This window comes from Typopeltis vanoorti, chromosome 12, assembly GCF_054136105.1.
Source record: "Typopeltis vanoorti isolate ZY-2024b chromosome 12, IOZ_Tvanoo_1.0, whole genome shotgun sequence".
Classification (NCBI taxonomy): domain Eukaryota; kingdom Metazoa; phylum Arthropoda; class Arachnida; order Uropygi; family Thelyphonidae; genus Typopeltis; species Typopeltis vanoorti.
In genome coordinates this window covers 128,399,321-128,420,647 of record NC_143560.1, presented here as the reverse complement: position 1 = coordinate 128,420,647, position 21,327 = coordinate 128,399,321, and the positions used below count along the sequence as shown (strand labels likewise).

At 35.0% G+C, this 21,327-nt stretch overlaps 1 protein-coding gene across 4 annotated transcripts in view; it reads right to left on the bottom strand.

Moving 5' to 3' along the window:
- LOC150101220 (uncharacterized) overlaps nucleotides 1–21,327 on the bottom strand; it is a 530,669-nt gene that overhangs the window by 280,323 nt on the left and 229,019 nt on the right. For all 4 annotated transcript variants that reach the window (XR_016549128.1, XM_090401188.1, XM_090401189.1 and 1 more), the window contains exon 10: nucleotides 11,661–11,726. Coding sequence is in view for 3 of the 4 variants with exons in the window: in XM_090401188.1 (XP_090257314.1) it covers nucleotides 11,661–11,726 (66 nt within the window). In the remaining variant the exon portion in view is untranslated. The remainder of the gene's footprint in view (nucleotides 1–11,660; nucleotides 11,727–21,327) is intronic.

The following is a 21,327-nucleotide window of genomic DNA, read 5'->3' as shown; positions in this document are numbered from 1 at the left end:
AATACACCAAGATCCCTAGCCTCGGTTTCTTTTAGCATAATCTCTGTTGGGATTATGCTAAAAGACGATATAATATGCCATTGGATATCTAATCCAATGGTTTATTATAATTTATTGTTTTTAATGTGTTTAATTATTCACACTAAAGTGAATGACTTTACATTTACTGACATTGAACTGATATCCATTTTCCCATGCCCACAATTCCAGCCTATTCAAATCATTCTGCAAGTACTGCATATCAGCAGCATTCCTGATTATCCTACCTATCTTTGACTATTAAATTATTTAAGGAATTTACAATGTATACTGGAATATTAATTAAAAGAAACTTTAATAAATATCTCCTATATTTCAGCAATGTCATATAGCCATCTTCATGGGAACATACAACTATGACATGTGCACGCAGGCACTAAAGAAAAGCAAATTAGGCAGAAGAGAGAAAACTACTGTTGTTCCTAGAGTCCTAAAGGTTTCCCCTAGCAGGCTATATTGGGTTGTCTTGGCTATTGGGCTGAAGTTCTCAAAATGCAAGCTTCCCAAATCTGGGGCAGTCTCATACACACAAATTTGTTGAGGTTTGGAAAGTTTTTTTTATTGAAGTTTCTTTTAATTAATATTCCAGTATATGTTGTAAAGTCCTTAAATAATTTAATAGTAATGTGTTAACAATGCATAAGCCTATCTACAAGATTTACAACCTACCTATCTTTGCATCATCAGCAAATAGCTTTATGTTGCTTGTAAAATCCTTCCCAATATCATTAATGTACAGATTGAATAACAGTGGACCAAGGACTGATCCTTGGTCCACTGTTATTCAATCAAGATGTTATTCAAAAAAGATTTAAGGTAACACTTGTTACCTAAATGTTGCAGACTCACATCCCCCGTACCACTTTTTCATATCTGTCAGTCAGCCATCCTCTTATCCATGCTAGTATTCTATAACCCAAACCCATATTCTCCAATTTATGCAAATTATAATCACAACAAAAGGTAAAATGACATTATTTTAACTCTATAAACAACCAGGGCACTGATTTTCATGTCGTCAGGAAAAAAAAAAAAAGAGTACAATGTAAGTTCCCATTTTTCACAAATCCAAATTCAGGAAATGAACCATTTTTTCACTTATTTTGTTTGCATGTGAGCTTCCTTGTCAAAAACTTCATTTAACATTTACTTCTGTATATGTAGATAGCAGGGGCGGCTCATCTACAGGGGCAAGGACCCACCTATATTTGTATAACTAGTCCAATAATTGTAGTTTTAAACAATATGTTTCTTGTAATTATTATTTTTGTATCTATTTCCAACACGTTTCATTGTTTAATAAAAAAATTACTGTAGTATTTTGTCGCAATATTGTATAATGCATCTTAGTACGGTCTCTGGGGTCAGCCACAGCTGACCCTATTTTATGTGCGTAGAACACAGGGATGTATGTGGCATGAGCACTAGCGATCGTGTTTATTTACTGGGCACAATGCTTATCTTGCCAGTCACTGTTGGCACATACGTACATAGCGTATGATTCTTTGAATGCTAGTACATGTGAAGCACATGCACTAGCAATCGTGTTTGTTTACCGGGCACAATGCTTATCTTGGGGCCAGTTTAGTCTGGCCCAGTCACTGTGTTGGCACGTACGTACATAGTGTGTGATTCTTTGATTGTGAAGCATGTGTACTAGCAAGCGTGTTTGTTTACCGGGCACAACGCTTATTTTGGGGGGCCCGTTTAGTCTGGCCCAATCACTGCGTTTGTATGCAAATAGTGCACGATTCTTTCATTGTCCTATTATTTATTCTCACTGTTGATCTGTTTTATTGTTTTTAATGTGTTTAATTATTCTTGTCGTTTTTTGTTCTAATTTATTTTAAAGTTTAAATTTTTATTAAGTCCATAAACAATACATTTTAACTACAAACAAAATCGATAGTTTATTGGAAAAACGTTTCTCGTTATTAAGTCTAGAAGAAAAATTGGAAATCAAAAGACTTGACGCATATCAACCCAGAGATGTGTGTATTACTCAACAAGATGGTAAAAAACAAGAACATTTTATGTAACCTGGTTTGACAAGAAATCATGGCTTAGTGTGAGTGATGAAAAAAAAAATCTTTGTTCTGTTTTTATTGTGTTTTGTTTGGTGGTGAGAGCTTGTGGACACTCAGTGGCTGTAAGGACCTAAAACATCTTTCCGAGCGAATACAAAAACACGAATCCAGTAAAATTCATATAAACAATGCGGTGCAATTTCAAATGTTCGGTAAAATGAACATCTTATCTTCCGTCTTAATATAAAGAAACATGATGAATTAGTTGACAAAAAATAGACATACTTTATCGAGGTTCATAGACTGCATAAAATTTTGTGGTGTACACAAACTGCCATTAAGAGGACATGATGAAACCATAGATTAAAACAATCGAGGAGTGTTTTTAGATATGGTTTCATAGCAAAAAATACTTCAAAAACCAACCAAAATGACAATTTTAGACTGCATGTATAAAGTGTATATAGAAGAAATTAAAAGTGAAATTGATAGGGGGAGTTTTGTTTCCTTGCAAGCAGACAAGACAACTGATGCATCTTGTCATTTGCAGTTCGTAATTATTTTGCATTACCTAAAAGATTCTCAACTAGTTGAAAGGTTTCTAGCATTTATTAATGTTCTTGATAAGACTGCTACGTGACTTACAAATGTGTTAAAAGAAGAACTGAAATCTTTTAGTCATAACGAAAAATTGATCGCACAGGCCTATGATGGTAGAGCAGTAATGAGCAGATCACGAAATGGAGTACAAAGTTTAATGAAAGAAGTTTACCCTAATGCCCATTATGTTCACTGTTATGCAAATCAGCTGAATTTAATTTCAAAAAAAGTCTGTTCATCAAATAAGTGAATAAGAACATTTTTTTCTATTTTAAGTGGATCTGGCGTGTTCTTCACATCCTCTTCAAAACGAAATGACTTGCTTCGCGAAATTAGTCAAACACAAGTACCAAGAGTTTGTGAAACATAGTGGAATTTTCGTTCCAAGATAGTGAATTGTATAAAAGAGAATAAAATAGAGCTTCTGGAATGTTTTAACAAAATCATAAACGAAGAAGGATGGGATGACAAATGCATGTGGGAATTGGTTAGATTCAAAAAACTGTTGGAAGATTTTGAGTTCAACTTCTTTTTATCTTTTTTTTTATTCAATTTTAAAACATGTCAATATATTTTACAACATATTGCAATCTAATAAAACCAACAATATCACTATCAGAGAAGCATTCAATAAATTCAAAAAATCATCATTAATCTCGTACAGAATTGCATCGCCGATTTTATTCCTGCGTCAGTTCCAGACGATCGCGAGGAAATACCTAAAAAAAGAATTAAAAGACACAACGCGACAGATGAATTACTGATAGAAGATGCTAAAGAAAGCCTGCGACAAAATAATTAGTGAAATTAGTGACAGATTCAGCAACTTTGAAATATTTAAATCAATTTTTATTGTAGACCCTAAAAATTTCAATAGACAACATTTTCCTAGGGAACACATCATAAACATTAAAAGAAATCATCCAATGCTAAGTGAAGACAAGTTGATATCAGAATTAACTGTTATGTATGAAAATACTACTTTTAGTGATATACCCAACATCAACGCCTTATCTCGATTTATAGAAGACAATAAATTGGTTGATACCTTTTCTGAAGTGTCAAAATGAATTGAAATTGTTTTAGTGACACCTGTCTCCACAGCTGATGCCGAACATTGTTTTAGTACTCTAAAACATATTAAAACACTTCTAAGAAATTCGACAGGCCAAGATTGTTTGAATGATCGGTACTATCTATTCATAAGGATTATTTACAAGAAATTCAACAGTTTAATCATAAAGTAATCGAAAAATTTGCTCATATGAAACAAAGATCAGAATATTTATATAAATAAATAATAATTGTGTGAATATCGGTAAATGAAAATTCTAAAATCTATATGCTACGCGAAAAGTTTTGTGCATCTGATTAGAAATACTGATGGTTCCCCTTCTTTGATACAGAAACAACTTTTTTAAGGTATTTCTTTCTTAATTTTTTAAAAGTGTCTTTTGTCTTAACCTGTATTTTATATTTTTTTCTGGATTTATCAGTAGTTCTTATTTAATTTGTTATTATTTTTGTGTCTTATCTGTATCTTTATTTTTTTTCAGTGTCTGTCTTTATTGAAAACCTATTATGTTTTGATCATGTCACTATATGTATAGTACATAATATATTATGTTTACTTGATTTTTCTTTGACTTTTATGTGTTTATATTTATGGGTTCTATTAATCAATCTTAATTAAACAATTTTAATTTTTTTAAAAATGTATTTTCTCTGAAGTTTCGACATTGATTTATAAAATAAATAATAGAAATACTTGAAAAATGAAAACTTGAAAATATTTTGCAGGGTGGCCAGCTGGAGTCGAACCAGCGTCTTTGGATTTCCGGTCCGCTGCTCTAGTTCGGTGAGCTATGCCCCGCAACTGCAAATCTTTCGAGTTTTTTATTAATATGTTGAGCCCGTATATGTTATCCTAACAATTTTAAAAAATTAATAGCTTAATGCATCAGTGGATTCTGACTAAACATTATTGTAATAGAAATAATAACTATAAATCAATAATAGAACCCACTATATAAATATAAAAAAATTAAGTTGTTTTTGGCCCCACCTGCTTCTATTATCACCAGCCACCACTGGTAGATAGTATATAAACATTTAATGTGTTCCAGAATTCAAAAGGGAACAATGTAGATAAGACTATGCATCACCCCCCCCCCCCCCCACTACTCCAGTGTATATTACTCCCATCTTCACACATTACATACCACATTTCCAGTGTGTATCCTCAGATATGACAATGAACAATATTTCATCAATAGTCCCATAATATATTTTTCCAAACCAGCTGATTATGTCAAGAACTGTATGAACCCATTTATATATTAGTCTCCTTCGGAGTCTCTTTTTATGGTTATTTTTTCATCACCTGTTTTTGTTAATCTTGCATTTATTTAATTGGCTATACCACCATGTAAGACGCATTTTTTGTGTAAGCAGTATTAGTCTTAGATGGCAACATTATTAATATTAATAAAAATGTGAATATTAATGTCATGTTCTTTTCTGATCTCTTCGCTCTTAATATAGTTCTGCTATCAGGACCAACTCTTCAACTCCCCCCCCCCCCATTTTCTTCACAAGTCTTATATCTGTGGCCTCAGTCTCTTTGATTGGCTGGTTCCCTCATACCAGCAGCATTTCTAGGTTTTTGGTGAGATTGGAAAATTGATAGCTATGTGCCATTTTTGGTGTGACAATTTTATTAATATCAGTAAAATATCCTGCCAATGGCATTCTTGGCTACAGCATTTCTAAGCTGCCACCTCACACCAACTTTTCTTATTATTTCAATAGATTTACTACTGAAATTGCAGTTCATACTTTATTTCCTTGTCTATTTGCATAGTTCTGCCTTTTTATTCCGATTATGCTTCTTTAAATTGCAAACTGAAATTAAATATTCAAAGAGAGATGGGTTTTATTTTTTTTAAATTCTAGTTAAAAATTAATCATATTTCAAAAAACAATGAAAACAATAGTCTATATTCAGATGATGCAGAAAGAGAAATACAGTTCAGATCATATGGTAATTAAATTATCAAAAAAATTTAAAATTAACAAAATTAAAACTCCAATCATAAGCAGATTAAAAAATGAATAAGAACCAATTCCCATATATGTTTACCAACTGCATAGAAAGCCAAAATAAAAGTAAGAGCTTGATTTCTTCCCAATGTGCAAGTGAACTGCAGGAAAAGAACAACAGCACTAACATGCACATAAATCAAAAAATAATTACAGAATCTAAAAATACACTCTCAACCCCTGCTATGAGGCTTAAATATTATTATTATTATTATTATTATTACGGGCAACTCCAGGGAGTCATTAGACTCATCGAGGGAGGCCCCAAATCATTTTCATCACAACTATTCGACATTCATACAGTATCTATCATACCTCACCTTAAACTCATTCACTGTCACAACATCCACCACAGACTCAGGGAGTGCATTCCACTCATTCACTACTCTAAAAGTAAAGAACCCAGCTCTAACACCTTTACTAACCACACTTTTGCCCAGTTTCCATGGATGTCCCCTAGTCCTCCCACAACCAGCCCTGTTCTCAAAAATATCTTCTGAATTAATTTTATAGAAACCCTTCAGTAATTTGAATGTCTCAATCATATCTCCCCTCCTCCGCCTATCAACCAATTTTTGCAACCCACAAATCCTCAACCTGTTCTCATACGGTTCATTCCACAGACCTGCTATCATCTTGGTCACTCGCCTCTGGATCCTCTCCTCCTCCTCCCCATCAAGAAGAAACCTAGGTGACCAAATCTGAGCACAGTAGTCGAGATGAGGTCTTATCAAGGCTCGATACAGAGGAACAATAACCTGCTTGTCTCTGCTTGTCAACGTATTCTTCAGCAACCAAGTGATTTGATGAGCTGACTTGGCCACTTTTGCAATGTGTCCCCTAAATTTCAATTCCTTATCCACCAACACTCCTAAATCTCGTGCCTCATCAATTTCCTGGAGCACGGTTCCACCAATGCAGTAAACTGCCTCCCATCTTTTCACACCAAAATGCATAACCTTACATTTTGCCACATTAAATTGACATCCATTCTCCCTAGCCCAGACCTCCAATCTATCCAAATCATCCTGCAAAATTTTGACGTCATCTGCATTCACTATTGCCCTTTTGTTCACTGATCACGGTTTTCGACTGAATGCAGCTGTTACCAGCTGTAAAATAGGAAGAAATAAAATACAAGATTGGGTTGATGGACATCGCATTCTTTATGGTGGTCAGCCATTTGTATTCTTTATGATGGTCAGCTAAAACAGGACCTACAATTTGTAAATAGTAGTTCTTGTTTTAGTAATTTACATGCATTTTATGATAAGGTAACGAATGTGCTAGATCAGGAAAATCATATAAAGTAATATTCTTGGACTTTGCAAAAAGTGTTCAATAGAATACCAGAGAAGTTTATGTACCAGCTACAGAGGATGGGAATAAATAGTATACTGGTTAGATGGATTGGCTCACTCTCTCTCTCTCTGAACGATACCAGCAAGTTGTGTATGATTGAGCAGTGTCTCAAAAAAGGAGGGTAACCAGGAATGCCCCAGGGTTCTGTTCTTAGGCCCTTACTATTTAACTTGTTTATAAATGATATATCATTTGGACTGACTGGGGATCTTCAGCTGTTTACTGATGATGTAAAGTTGGGGAGAATTATAAGTAGCACTGCTGATGTTAATTCCCTCCTGGAAGATTTGAATAGATATTTGACTCGGATAAAGATGAGAGTTAGGCCAGAGAGTGGCATGTTTGGTCTGGGCGAACCCATGTTGAAAGACTGTTGGAATTTGCCCATGCTAACAGATTAGTTACCTGCTTCCAGAAACACCCACGATGGACCTATACTTGGATATCTAACATTGATAGGTCAAGGCACCAGACTGATTACATCCTGGCTCTCCAGCAGTGCAAGACAAGCATCTCAGATTTGCATACTTGTCCTGGAGCAGACTGTGATACAGTCCATCAGCTAGTAAGAGCCAAAGTACGATTAAGATTCTAAAAACTTCAAACTCAGGCACATCCCACTAGATTGGATGTTAAATTCCTAGTGGATTCACAGAAGAAACATCAACTTGGCTGGATGATTTTTTGAAGACCAATGAGGAGAATTCACCAGAAATGCTTTAGGAAAGAGTCAAGGTGATAATTCAGGATACAGCCAAGAAGTATCTCAGCCCCATGGATATCAGATTCAACATGGGAAATAATTAAAAGAAGGTGGTTGGAAAAACAGAGAGACACAGGAACTGAAAAATTTAAGAGATTACATAGAGAAGTCAGAAGAGCCATCTAGCAGGACAAGTTCTATATTAATAAATGTGAAGAGATAGAGTTCCAGATGAGGAGGCACAATTATGAAACAATGTTTTATTTAGTTTGTGATCTAAAGCAGTGCTTCCCAAACTTATGGATGTAAAGACGTAAAAATTAAAATATTTCACAGCACCCCATTGAAAAAAAAAAAATCATAATACAGACATATATTATTATAATATTTATTGTATTTATATTCAAGATTTGGCATTTGTAAGCTTTTTTGTGCTTATCAATACTTTGAAATGAAACTTTTATGAATAAGCATATATTTAGTAATATTCATTAAGCGCGAAATATGCAGAAAGCAAATTTGTGATTTTTTCCCATTAAAATATAAAAAATGACAAAAAAGAAATAATAAATAATAAAAATTAAATACGTTTCTTTTAAGATTAAAAAAAAAAGAATTACTTAGTCTTAAAACATTTTAAATTTGTTTTCTTTATTTCACAGCCACCTCAACAAAACTTATGCCCCCCCAAGATGGTCATGGCCCACAGCTTGGGAAGTGCTGATCTAAGACATCCTGGTCTTAGATCAGCGCTTCTGTTAGTAATGCGCTATTCCTGTCTTTGACAGGAATAGCGCATTACTAACAGAAGAACTGGAAATTAAAAAAAAGATGGAAAGAATACTGTGAGGAACTGTACAATACAGTGGATAAAGGAAATTTGGAGGAGCCCTTTCACCAGGAAAATTCTGATTTGGAACCTCTTCCACTTAGGCATGAAGTTGAAAGAGCAGTTAAGCAGCTTAACTGCATTAAGGCCCCAGGTTCCCAGCATCCCAAAGAATCCCAGCAGAGTTAATTAAGGCCACATGGGATGGGGAGGGGATAAGAGTGTTTCATAGATTGGTTACAAGGATATGGGAGACAGGATCATGGCCTAGGGACTGGAAGAAGTCAGTTTTCATATCACTACATAAGAAGGGAGATATGAAGGCTTGCAAGAACTATAGAACTATCTCATGCGAGCAAAATTTTATTGAAGATCATGCAGAATAGGATTGAGGCCAAAGCTGAGGAAGAGATGCCTGAGGAACAAGCAGGTTTTAGGAAAGGTAAGGGCACCAGAGATCAGATCCTTTGTCTTAGACAGATCATAGAAAAATATAAAGAATTCAGACTCCCTCTGGTAGAGTGTTTCTTAGACTACTCTAAAGCTTTTGACTGTGTTCAGCATGTGAAATTGTGCGAAGTAATGAAAAGAATGGTTTTCCTCAACACACTATCAGGTTGATAGCCAACTTGTACAGGGAGCAAGAAGCCACATTAAGAACAAGTGTTGGATTGACTGATTGGCTTCAGGTTGGAAAAGGAGTTAGGCAAGGATGTTTACTTTCTCCTCGCTTGTTTAGTATATATGTGGAGGACATCATGCATGAAGCATTGGATAAGCTCAAGACAAGAATTAGGACAGGTGTTAGAATGATCAGTAGTCTGAGGTATGCTGATGATACCGTACTCCTCTGTAATGACATGGAAGAACTAGGACAAATTCTTGATAAAGTTAACAAGATTAGTAATAACAGAGGACTTCAATTCAATCCTAGCAAGACAAAGGTTATGGTTCTCAAAGGAAATACAAACAGTGAAGCTCTTGAGAAACACGTGTCCCTTAATGGAGAAAGAATTGAGGAAGTCAGCAAATTTGAGTACCTGGATCCATTATTAATGTGAAGAATTGCTGTTTAGAAGATGTCAGAAGAAGATTAGGAATGGCTAAAACAACAGTCAGAGACTTGTCTAAAATCTGAAGGATGGATCTATCTCTATGGGAAAAAAGTTAAGGATTTTGGATGCAGCTGTTTTTCCAACAGCGACATATGGATGTGAAACTTGGACTAAAGAAGTCAGATAAAAAAAGAATAGCTGCTTTTGGGATGTGGTGTTACAGAAGGTAGTTGAGGATATCATATACTGAAAGGCATGCAAATGAATGGGTGTTAGAAAACATCAGTAGAACTTTAAGGTTCCTTAAGAATATTGACAGAAAGTCAAAATAAAGAATATTGAAGAAATTTAAAATATTTTGGACACATCGAAAGGATGGAAGGAGGACTTCTCAGAACAGTAATAGGAGATGAAGTTCCTGGAAAAAGAGTAGACCATCAATGAGATGGTTAGATGGTGTATGTGACCAATCTTCAGAGTTGAAGCCTCCAGAAAAGCATACACAGGACTACATGGTGAGGTCTGGTGTGGAACATCTCTGAGCATCAGAGTGACCATATGGAATCTGTGGACATCCAGTGAATATATGCCAAAGCAGTGAGGTTGTAGTTTTAACATTAATAAGTGCAACCTCACTGCTTTGGCATATGTTCACTGGACGTCCACAGATTCTGTATGGTCACTCCAATGCGGAGAGATGTTCAGGAAGTGGATGAGATTTGAGAGTGATGGTTGACAGCAGACTGAAGTTTAGAGGGCATATTGCAAGTGTTTCAAAGAATGCATATTGTCGTGCAGCTATAATAAGTACACTAACATGTAGAGAATGAGGAGGTAGTTGTGCCACTATATAAAGCACTGGTCAGACCACAATTGGACTCCCGTGTACAGATTTGGTCATCTGGATTTCAATGTGATGTGGAAGCATTGGAGAGGGTCCAGGGACAAGTGACTAAGATAATATCAGGACTCTGGAATGTTGGCTATGGAGAGAGAGAGAGGGCAAAGGAATGTGGATTGCAGAGTTTGATAGATAGGAGGAAAAGAGGCAATAGAGACATCTAAGTTATAAGGGGATTTTATTAGATTAATCCTGAGGATCCCATAAAAAGAGTAGAAGAACTAGAGGCCAACCCTGGAAATGTTAGGGTGTGGTGATCTTCAAAAAATCCTATTTCTTACACTCTAGTGTAAGGAATAGGATTTTTGCATGGAGAATTGTGTGTAAATGCAGTACATTATCAGAATATGCTGTTAATGTAGAGAAAGGATGTTAAGTTTTAGTACAATAAATATGTTGTCAGTTGAATGAACCTCCCATGATGAGTATGCCTACTCCATGAAGGATGTAAGAATAATAATAAAAACAGATAAGTAGCTTTTGAAAAGAAATGAAGTTCTAAGATTTTTTTTTAATTTCACATGTCTTATTAATACCCCCCCCCCCTTCTTATTCATATAAGCAGGTAATCAACTGGAGAACTATTGAATGGTCATATTCCAGCAGTACAATGTGTTAATGTTGTGATTATATTGCTTTCAAGCCTGTTTTTGGACTTCACTGTTCATTCTCATTTAACATGCTACCAAAAAAGAGATACATTCCTTTTAAAGAGAGCTAGAAATAATGATTTAGCTGACTTAACCAACACTGCTAGACCAAATTTAGTTACTAAATTACTCAGTAACCAATTCACTGCCTTCAATAAGCCATTAAATAGTTTCTGAGATAAGATAACTATAATTTCTTGAGAAGTAACCAAATTATTCATTTTATTTACAAGAGTTTCATAAAAATTTGCACTTTTTAATATAGTAAAATGAATAAAATTTTTATTCTTTAGAATAAAGTTAACTATGGAAATAATCTGATCCTTTAAAACTTATTAAGTACTTTAACTCACAAAGATTATAATGGAAAAATTCAATAAAAACTATCTCACCTATTTATAGCATTAAAATTACTTAGTATCTGTTCATGAAGTTTCTTTTCATATTCTTGATGTTTCCTATAAAAAAAAGTTCTCAGTAACAAAAAGTGACAAAAAAAAAAAAAAAATTAAAACAGTGGAAATTAGCAACCAATCAACCAGTATTAGAAATATACCCAAGTGAATACACCACATCTTTATACTGATTACAGTAGTACATACTTGTTTTCTTAAAGACTGAAGACAGTACTTAATTTTCAATCATTAAGGAACCTAAAAAAGAAACTACTATTACTAGAATAAGTATTTTCTACAGTAGTATTTCCTCAAATTGCTCTCAAAGAGGAAAATTAAAATCTATAAACTGTTTTTCTGGCCAGTATGCTTGTTTTGATAAATAAACCTGCATTTCTGGGAGAGGAAACTTTTCCACATCATTATGAGACTAGCTAACTCATCTTCACTTGAAAAGCTCTGATAACAGTTCTATGTCTTAAGGAAGATTTCAATTCAGATTTTTCCAACTAAAGGGCATTGTTGATACTAACTAAACTACAGAGCTTGTTTTATAATATATGCATATAACCGATAGTTACTTTTCTTTAAAATTACTAATTGAAAAGGATAAAGTAAAAGAATTAAGAAACCAATTAATAGCATTTTATAGACAATAGGAAAGTCTTGACTGTGTGAACAGAAATCAATTTTAGAACACACTCAATGACAATGAAATGAAAGCACAAACCAAATACTTGTAGTCCTTTCTCTTAGTGTTGCACAGTGATCAGCATTCATTTTAGAAATTATGGACTTTACAACCATGTTATAAATAACTCTTTTAATTATCCTTAAAATTAAATTAAAACAGAATTAAAAGAGTTATTTATAACATGGTTGTAAAGTCCATAATTTCTAAAACAAATACTTGTAGCAATCTTTATAGATATAATTTCATAGTAGTCAAATTGGGAACTCAAATATTAAATTGGAAACCAATAAATCATAGCATCTGACAAGGCTGTCCATTATTACCATTACTCTAACATATCCATCAACACTACTGGTAGACATTAGAGGCTGACAGTTCATGGAAGTATATCATTACAAAGTGATAGCTATCCTGATGATTATATGCAGATGATCAGGTACTCCTGGTCAGTAATGAAAATAAATTGCAATATTCCATGCACCATTTAAACCTTAGCACTGAAAATTTAATAAGGAAATATCAACTGTAAAGTCTTTCAAGGAAAGAACCAATTTGAGGTAAAATGTGTTGAAAATACAATTCTTGAGAAAAAATTGATTTAACTTATAGTCCAACTTATAAAGAGACTGACATTAATAGTAAAATTCAAAATTACAGCAAAGCACTTAAAATAATTAATCAATTTGTATCCATCACAGAGGCATACAAGAATTAAAGTTTACAATTCATTAGCAAGATGTTATATAATAATATATCATATTTAGTTTATTGATTGTATCTTTTTTTATCTGGTCCAGTAACATATATCCTGCATTTCTTGCATAAATTTCATTTCATCTGATGTAGACTAATCTCTACTCCCATAGGTAAATATTAGTCTTGCTAACCAAAGGGCTTTGTCTATATGACTGAGCTGCAGAATAGACCTTTGGTCGGAAATATCCGGGTTCGATTCCTGTACATGACGTCAGGAACCTTTATTTGGTCTCTTTTGACGAAAGCTGAGGTAGCTAGTTTCATACAGAGAGAGGTTTTTTTTCACCCAGAAACTCAGGTTTATTGTCCCCCAGAACAGGCAAACTGGCCAATCTCTACTCCCATAGGTAAATATTAGTCTTGCTAACCAAAGCGCTTTGCCTATACCGACCGAGTTGTGGAATAGATGAAGCCCTTTGGTCAGAAAGACCTGGGTTCAATTCCTGTCCATGATGTGAGGAACCTTTATCTGGTCTCTTTCGATGAAAGGTGAGTTAGCCAGTCTCCTACGGAGGTAGGGTTTTTCATCCCCCAGAACAGGCAAACCGGCCCCATGAACACACAGATTAGTCAGGAATACTTAAGATGGTCCTTCTTCGGCCATAGATTAGATTCGTCAGCTATGCCAGTCCCAAGCCTGGATAAAAATGGGGGGAGGGGGGGGGAATGAGATGGTGCCATACCTTCCCTTAAAAGGGCCTAACAGTCATTGAATCATCATAGGAAATAAAATAACACCTATGGGAGTGAAGCTGGACCATCAGAAAATAAGATGAATAATAGTTTACATCAGTTGAAATGAAATTTATGCAAGAACTGTACGATATATGTTACTGGAACAGATAAAAAGGATACAATCACTCCAGCATAGCAAGAGAGAGACTCTGTAGCTCAGTCACTTTCAACAATTCCCTTTGGATGGAAACACATGGGTTCAAATCCACTAGTACGCAAAGAATCTTTAATCACGGCTTTTCAATTGAAGATGTGTTAGTTGTTCTTACATGAAACACACACAAAACTAACAGGCATAATATACTATGAAGATAAGATAAACTGCCCTATCAGAATATGAATCACGATTTAAAGAAGCCAACTTATTACTTGGCCAAGACAGGCTACTGTCTTGGCCAAGTAATAAGTTGGCCTATCCCATTCTATCTCATCAGTGGCCCTAACAGGCACTTAGGCACCCATGGATACTTGGAAATATGAAGTCCAAGAATACTTGGAAATACCTTTCCAAGTATTCTTGGACTTCGCAACCATAACTTGAGGATGAGGTGGTTAGCCCTATATTCCCAGTGTGTCCTAGATGCAGGTGTTCAAGGGAGCCGGTTTGCTGTTCTGGGGGACAAAAAATTCCGAGTTTTCAGGTGAATAAACCCCCTACCTCTGCATGAGACCAGTGTTCACTTTTCGTTGAAAGAGACCAGATAAAGGTTCCTCATGTCACTGACAGGAATCGAATCCAGGTCTTTCCAACCAAAGGGCTTTGTCTATACTGACTGAGCTACAGAGGCTCAGGATATATATATGAACAGAGCAAGAGGAGCGAATAGAGAGAGAGAGAAAAATTATTTCACACCTTGATAGTTCACAGAATTTGTAGGGAAGGGGCAGTTACTTAGGTGAGAAGTAATGTCTAGAACAAAAGAGGAAGTTGGGTTCTTTGCATGCTGAGACAGCTACATATGCAATACACTTATGTCACTGAAGCTTGCAGTTTTTGTTATTCTTAGAAAGGAGCTTTCTTCTTGAATGAGAACTTGAAAAAGAAATCAATAGTACGACAGGGTGAAGTGCATTCAATTTAAAGCTGTAGGACGGTATGGAAAATTGCACTTAAACATTCTCATTCCATAAGCATTTTATGGCTTATGGAATGAGAATGCAATCAACAAAACAATAAATTAGATTTATAGTCAAGCAAAGACCACTGATATAAATGAAGACTGAAACAAAAGATGCTAAACTCTGATAATCCAATGTTAATTAACAACAAGTTTAAAAAGCAATCCACTCTCTCGCATGTAGTAAGTTACCTGTATATATATACATGGAACAGATTTCCTCTTTATTCAAACCTGATTAAATTCTATTGTTGAAAATATCAACAGTAAAAATCTGAGTTTCATTGAACCTTTCTACAGCACTTATCCAAAGGTAGAAACCTAAGCAAGATTTCTTGTGGAATAGCACTTGCAAAATCCATATTAAGAATTGCTAATTATGTGGCAACCATCCAGGTGGTGCAGAAGCTGGATGGTAATGAATTTTTCCTTTATAATGGAATAGACAGTGGTCTAGATTTGTCTCTGTTTGATGGTCTCGACTGGATATGGGATAATTTCCAAATTGGAAGTACAAGCTAATAAAAAACTGGACTTTTGGTATCTGAAATGTAATCTTATTTTGTTTTTTTTTTTGAAACAGTGCTCTTGATACTAAACATGGTACTTCTTCAAGCCACAAGTAAGTAGGGTGACGAAATTCATCCACCATGAAGGATATTCAGAACCACTCATGTCGATAGTTGGATTCAGTCCCATGTAGGTCGTCCAGTCAGTAGGTCATGACAACATAATGACTGGAGAGATGAAGTGCTATCCACTCAACTAGGAAAAATTACACACATTCTCCTGTTATGTAGATAAAAAGAACACATTCTCATTATTATTATGTGATGCCTCCAGGGAGTCACATAATAAAACCTCAATACAGATTAAGCATATTGAGAATAACTGGGATGATTTTGACATGATGTCCTATTCTCACAATCCTGTCATTCACCACATTACTGGACATTGTTATTAAAGCAACCTCCATGGAGTTAGCACTCACTGTGAGACCCACTTAAACATGTCTATCATATTTAATCTTGAATTCATTTACTCTCCACATTTACAGTGCATTCCACAAACTCCCCACTCTCCATGCAAAAAATCTACTCCTCATACACATATTTTTCTTAATATCTTTCTGCAAGATATGTTGTTGGGTTATTGTCTGACGAACTGATGACTAAATTAATCTAGAGATTCAGGGAATTTTATTAGTAGTAGTACTATCATCAAATCTCCATAAGGGACCTCACTGTCACAATGTTCATAATACCATGCTTTAAACTCACCTTTTTTTTTCTGCACTGGCCACATATGCTTAGGTAATGCATTCCACACACCACCTTTTCCTCCTCTTATCCTCATCTGTCTTTTATGCATACAAAAAGCTACTCCTTGCTTCTTTGCACATGTCTCCCTTATAGCTTCTAGGGATATCCACCCAGATTCTGAACAAATAATGGACCAGCAACATGGAAATTAGCCAACCAAACTGCAGTTTGTAATGACTTAATCCACACAAAAATATGACACAACATGATGAAATATCTATATGAGCTGGGGTGTCACCCGATTAAAAAGACCCGAGCTGTTTCTGTCAGGGAACCAGTGCAGCACACAGTGAAAAGCCAGCAAATGAAATAACCTCAAGTTCAAGGGAATTAAAGGAGGGCACTCTTTTCAATGAAAAACACGGTGGAGATTGTAGAGGAATTGCAAAAACCATGCCAACATAATTGATGCTACAGAAATTAAGACAAAAACAGGTGAGATATTTCAAATGGCAGAGTAACATAGATAAATTTCAAAATGGGTATTATACAAAAGTCTCAGTCTAATTATGCATATGGTCCCAAAGAAAATTATAAGTAAGGAAAAAGTTGAGGATTTCTTTGAGGCATTAGAAAGGATAGCAACCAAAAAGGAACTTGCTAGTTCTTGTTAGAGACCTAAACCAGCAGAGCAGAAAATGTGCAGACAAACAGAAATATTTTGGGAAAACTAAGAAAAGAGCAAAGCTAATAATTATAGAAAGTAACTGCTGGATTTCTTGTCAGCATATCATTACTAGTCATTGTAATGACCAGTCATTAATAACATGTTCTAATAAAAAGTGTTGTGCACAGATCCCAACTTACATACGAGCTATGTTTTGCATACCTTTCTATAACACAAATTTTACATAAGGTGGATTTAACCCATCCTACCTGTTAATCACACCTATTGCTTATATGTGAATATAGTAGTAAATTGGCATGTTTTATAGGTTATTTCTATTAAGTTCATTTACCAGATGCAAATGGCTAAAATGTTTAATTTGGTCATTTGATAGTCATCATAAAATTATCAAGAGATGACAGAACAGCGAATGAATTATTACTTGCAAAAAAAGATTGAAACCCATACCATTTGGACATTTTGATTTTCATTTATATCTCCCCCATCCCCAATTGCAACTCATATCAGCATTCAACAGTAAAAGAGAGAAACTGAGGAAAGTGCACACATGCACTGCAAGCTGCCTTGCACTTGTACACTGTCTAACAGTGGTCTTCTGCCTTGCAAAAGACCACTATTAGACAGTGTACAAGTAATATAGGCACATAGTAAAATTTTTATAAATGAAAATTTTTTTCGTAGCCCTTTCGGGATTATTTACATAAGATGGAGTCTGTAAATTTCAAAATACAGAAGCCTGGTTGGTCAAACTGATACTGTTTTTATTCTCCAACCAATAAATAGATCATGGGTTCAAATCTGACCTACAGGCATGGATGTTTTAAATATCTTTAAGTGGTAGGTAAATTTCATTCCCTACCATACCTCTGCTTATTTGAAGTCTTCAAGTGGCTTGGAAAAGCTCCATGTTTTATCTGTAGCCAGGGTTTCAGGAATATCTAACCCCTTAGACCAGCGGTCGGCAACCTTTTTGGAGTGAAGAGCCATTTTTAAAATCATATCTGTTAAAAAAAATTTAGGGAGCGGCATGCAGTGATGAGCAACCAATGGTAAGCGGGCTGCATGTAGCCCTCTAAGTTGTTTTGTGTGGTCCAGTGTTTGTTTTGTACGGCAGAATTAGCATATTTTAATTAAAAGTCTAATTAGGATCTGTAACTTGCTGATTTGTTATATCTTCTGCCATTCGTATAGTTCTGTCCCTTACAATTTTAGCAGATAATGGCATGTCTTTTATTTTTGTAATTATTTCCGCTTTGTTTTTAAAACCACAGAAGAGAAATTCGGACATTTTAATAAAACGTTCTTTCATACATTTGCTGTCTGCAAAAGGTTTTCCTCGTTTAACAACTTCTTGAGCAGCCACAAAACTAGCAATAGTTGTATTTCTTGATGCTTTTATCCATTTGGAAAATGAAAATTTAGTTAGGTTTACTTTGCATTGCAGCTCTTCTACTGCCTTTTTTCTTTCATCTGCCCTGGATATGCTTTGTCAAATGTATCATGTTTATTTAAAAAATGTCTTAGTATATTTGATTTTTTATTGTTTGAAAGCTATTCGTGGCATATTAAACACATTGGAAATCATGCTGTATTTGCTACAAATGCGTAGGTTTCAGTCCAGTCACTTTTAAACTCCCGATTTTCTTGTTCTATCTTTCTCTTCTTTGCTGATATTTTAAACATTACAAAAATATTTTTATTTTGTTAATATTTAATTTAATGTTACAATATTCATGTTACCTAACACATCACCAGTAAATGAAAGCACTGCAATGTCCCTCAAAAACTTTACTTATTTTAACAAAGTGAGCAGATTTACAGACCACTATATGCGAAGACAATGGGAGCATTCAGACAGGCAAGCGCTACATGTGCTAGCCTAGCATGATGTATTTGGTTTAATAAATTAAAACATAAAACATAAGTTAAGTAATTTTAATTGGCATGAATAATTAAAACAAACATTTGACAAATCAGTGGGTTCATGGATAATGCAAGACGAATGTAAAGAAGGATTATCGTGTATGATTTCAGAGTTCAAACATGAAAGTATCAAATTTTTCAGCATCGCATGTACTATTTTCAATTGTAAAATATCCTTGACTTAATGTAAAATGTCCTTAATTTATTGCAAATACTATATTTAGGGTTTTTAGTTTCTAATTTAATAAATAACATTCAGTTTGCATTATTCAAAAATAGATTGTTTATCAACAAAAAGAGCCACAATTATTCATTCAAAGAGCCGTATGTGGCTCCGTAGCCGCAGGTTGCCGACTGCTGCCTTAGACGATGTATGATATCACGTAACATACCAAAGGTTTACAGCCTTTCCAAGTTGAAAGCAAGAACAAATTCTTAGGGATCTGATGGCAAAAACTGAAGAAAATATTGTCATTAAGAGAAACGTGGTTAAGCTGCTTCTAAGATATGAAAAATCATTCCTTTGTGGTGAGAGTCAAAAAGTTGCACTAGTGATAGGTCCCAGCAAGTGTCAGCACATGCTCTCATATAATTCAGTAAAAATGTGAGCTAATTTTGTGCATAAAAATAGAAGTCACTGGAAGGTTTTGGAGAAAGATATAGAAAGTAAATATCATTTGTTGCTATAATTCAACACTAAGCATGAAACTTCTTGAATGACAATAGAAGAAATTACTCTTCTTGAAAAGAAGAGATACTGATCAAGTTAGCCAAAGGTGTGTGGAGAAGGTTGTTTGCAAGAATAGAATGTAAGTTCCTATTAAGTAAGTCAGCAGCCATCTTCAGATAATACAAAGGAAAATGTAAGAAAACAAATGTGTATAGAAGTAGCTAAAGAACCATCATGGGAAGAGGTAGGTAAGACTATATATAGAAGATAAATATCATAAAAGCAACATTATGTTTATGAAGCTATTGAAAATGCTTACAAATTTTTATTATTATGACACCTCCAGGGAGTCCAAAGACTCATTGAGAGAGGGCACCTACTCTACAACTCCCTGTCTCCACCACTCATTCCACCAACTAACCATAACTACACCAACGCCATCTACCACTAGTATTTCCACAGAATCACAAACATCAATGCCCATGGTGGGATTCGAATCTGCAGCTTTTGCTGGAGAGCAGATACGCTAACCACTCAGCTAACCAAGGCCAGCCTGGGTGAAGGAAGGAATACTGCAAAAGGAACTACAGATGATAATGGTGTCATAAAAACTGCAAACAATATTCTAGATGTATGCAGTCAGGAATATACATATTAATGCCTGAAGTAGAAATAACCATTAGAATCAATGGAAAGGAAACTAAAGTAGATGATATGACTAGCAATGCTTAAGTATGGAGATATAAAAATTTTACAGTGGCTGTACTGAATAATTCAAAAGGAATAAAACTAAAAATGAGAATTATGAAAAATTCAGTTCTCTATCAATATAGAGAACTGAACTGTGTTCAGACAAGATTAATGGAAACATACTTGAGAAGAGGCTGAGATTAGTAAAAACCATTCTATAGTCTCAACATTGGAGGCTTAATGGATTGTATACAGCACTCAGAGAGGATAAAAACAGAATTTAATTCTTCCTAAATTTCGTCTCAGTCAATGAGACATCTTCAAGGATTACAAAAAAACTAATGTAACATAAAAAAAAAATAACAAACAATACTAAACCCAACCACGTGGGAGACACTAAAGTCCTATCTAGGTGGAGCGCCATCTAAAGGCAATTGTAGGTGGCCTGGAATGTAAAGGGACCTCTGGTGATAAGCGTTTCCCAAATCTTAGGAAGCTTAATGCAACCATATTTGTTAAGATTTGGTTGATTCCTGAGAGCTGCTGCTGATTCTAAGAATAGTCTTTCTCTTTTGAATTTGCTGTGGTGGAGCATGGTGGTTTTTTTCCCCATGAGATCCTGTGGGTTGTATCCCAAACAAGACATGTTTCAGATGTGCCACGGATAGTCGTGCTTGCAGATGTATGACTTATGTTCCTCCAGGCGGATAGTAGTTGATCTGCCTGTCTGTCCAAAGTACGCCAGTTTACAGGAACAGGGTACTTTATAGACTCCAGGCACTGAGAGAGGAGGGAGCTGATCTTTAGTAGAGCGGATGAGGATAGCAAGTTTGTGGTGGAGCTTAAATGCTGTGTGTAGGTTGTATTTTTTTATTTTTTTAAAATATTGGCTATTTTTTCAGATGTGCCACGGATGTAGGGTATGGTGACGACATTTCTAAACTCTTTTTGAAGAGAAGACCGGGGAATGGGGGAGGAACTGATTATTTTTCTAATGCTGTGATCACTGTAGCCATTGGAGAGGAAAGTGTTGTGTATGTGGTCAAGCTCAGTTGTAAGGGCGGTTCCACTGGAACAAAGATTGTGGGCTCTCTTGGTAAGAGTTTTAATAATTTCATATTGTTGAGC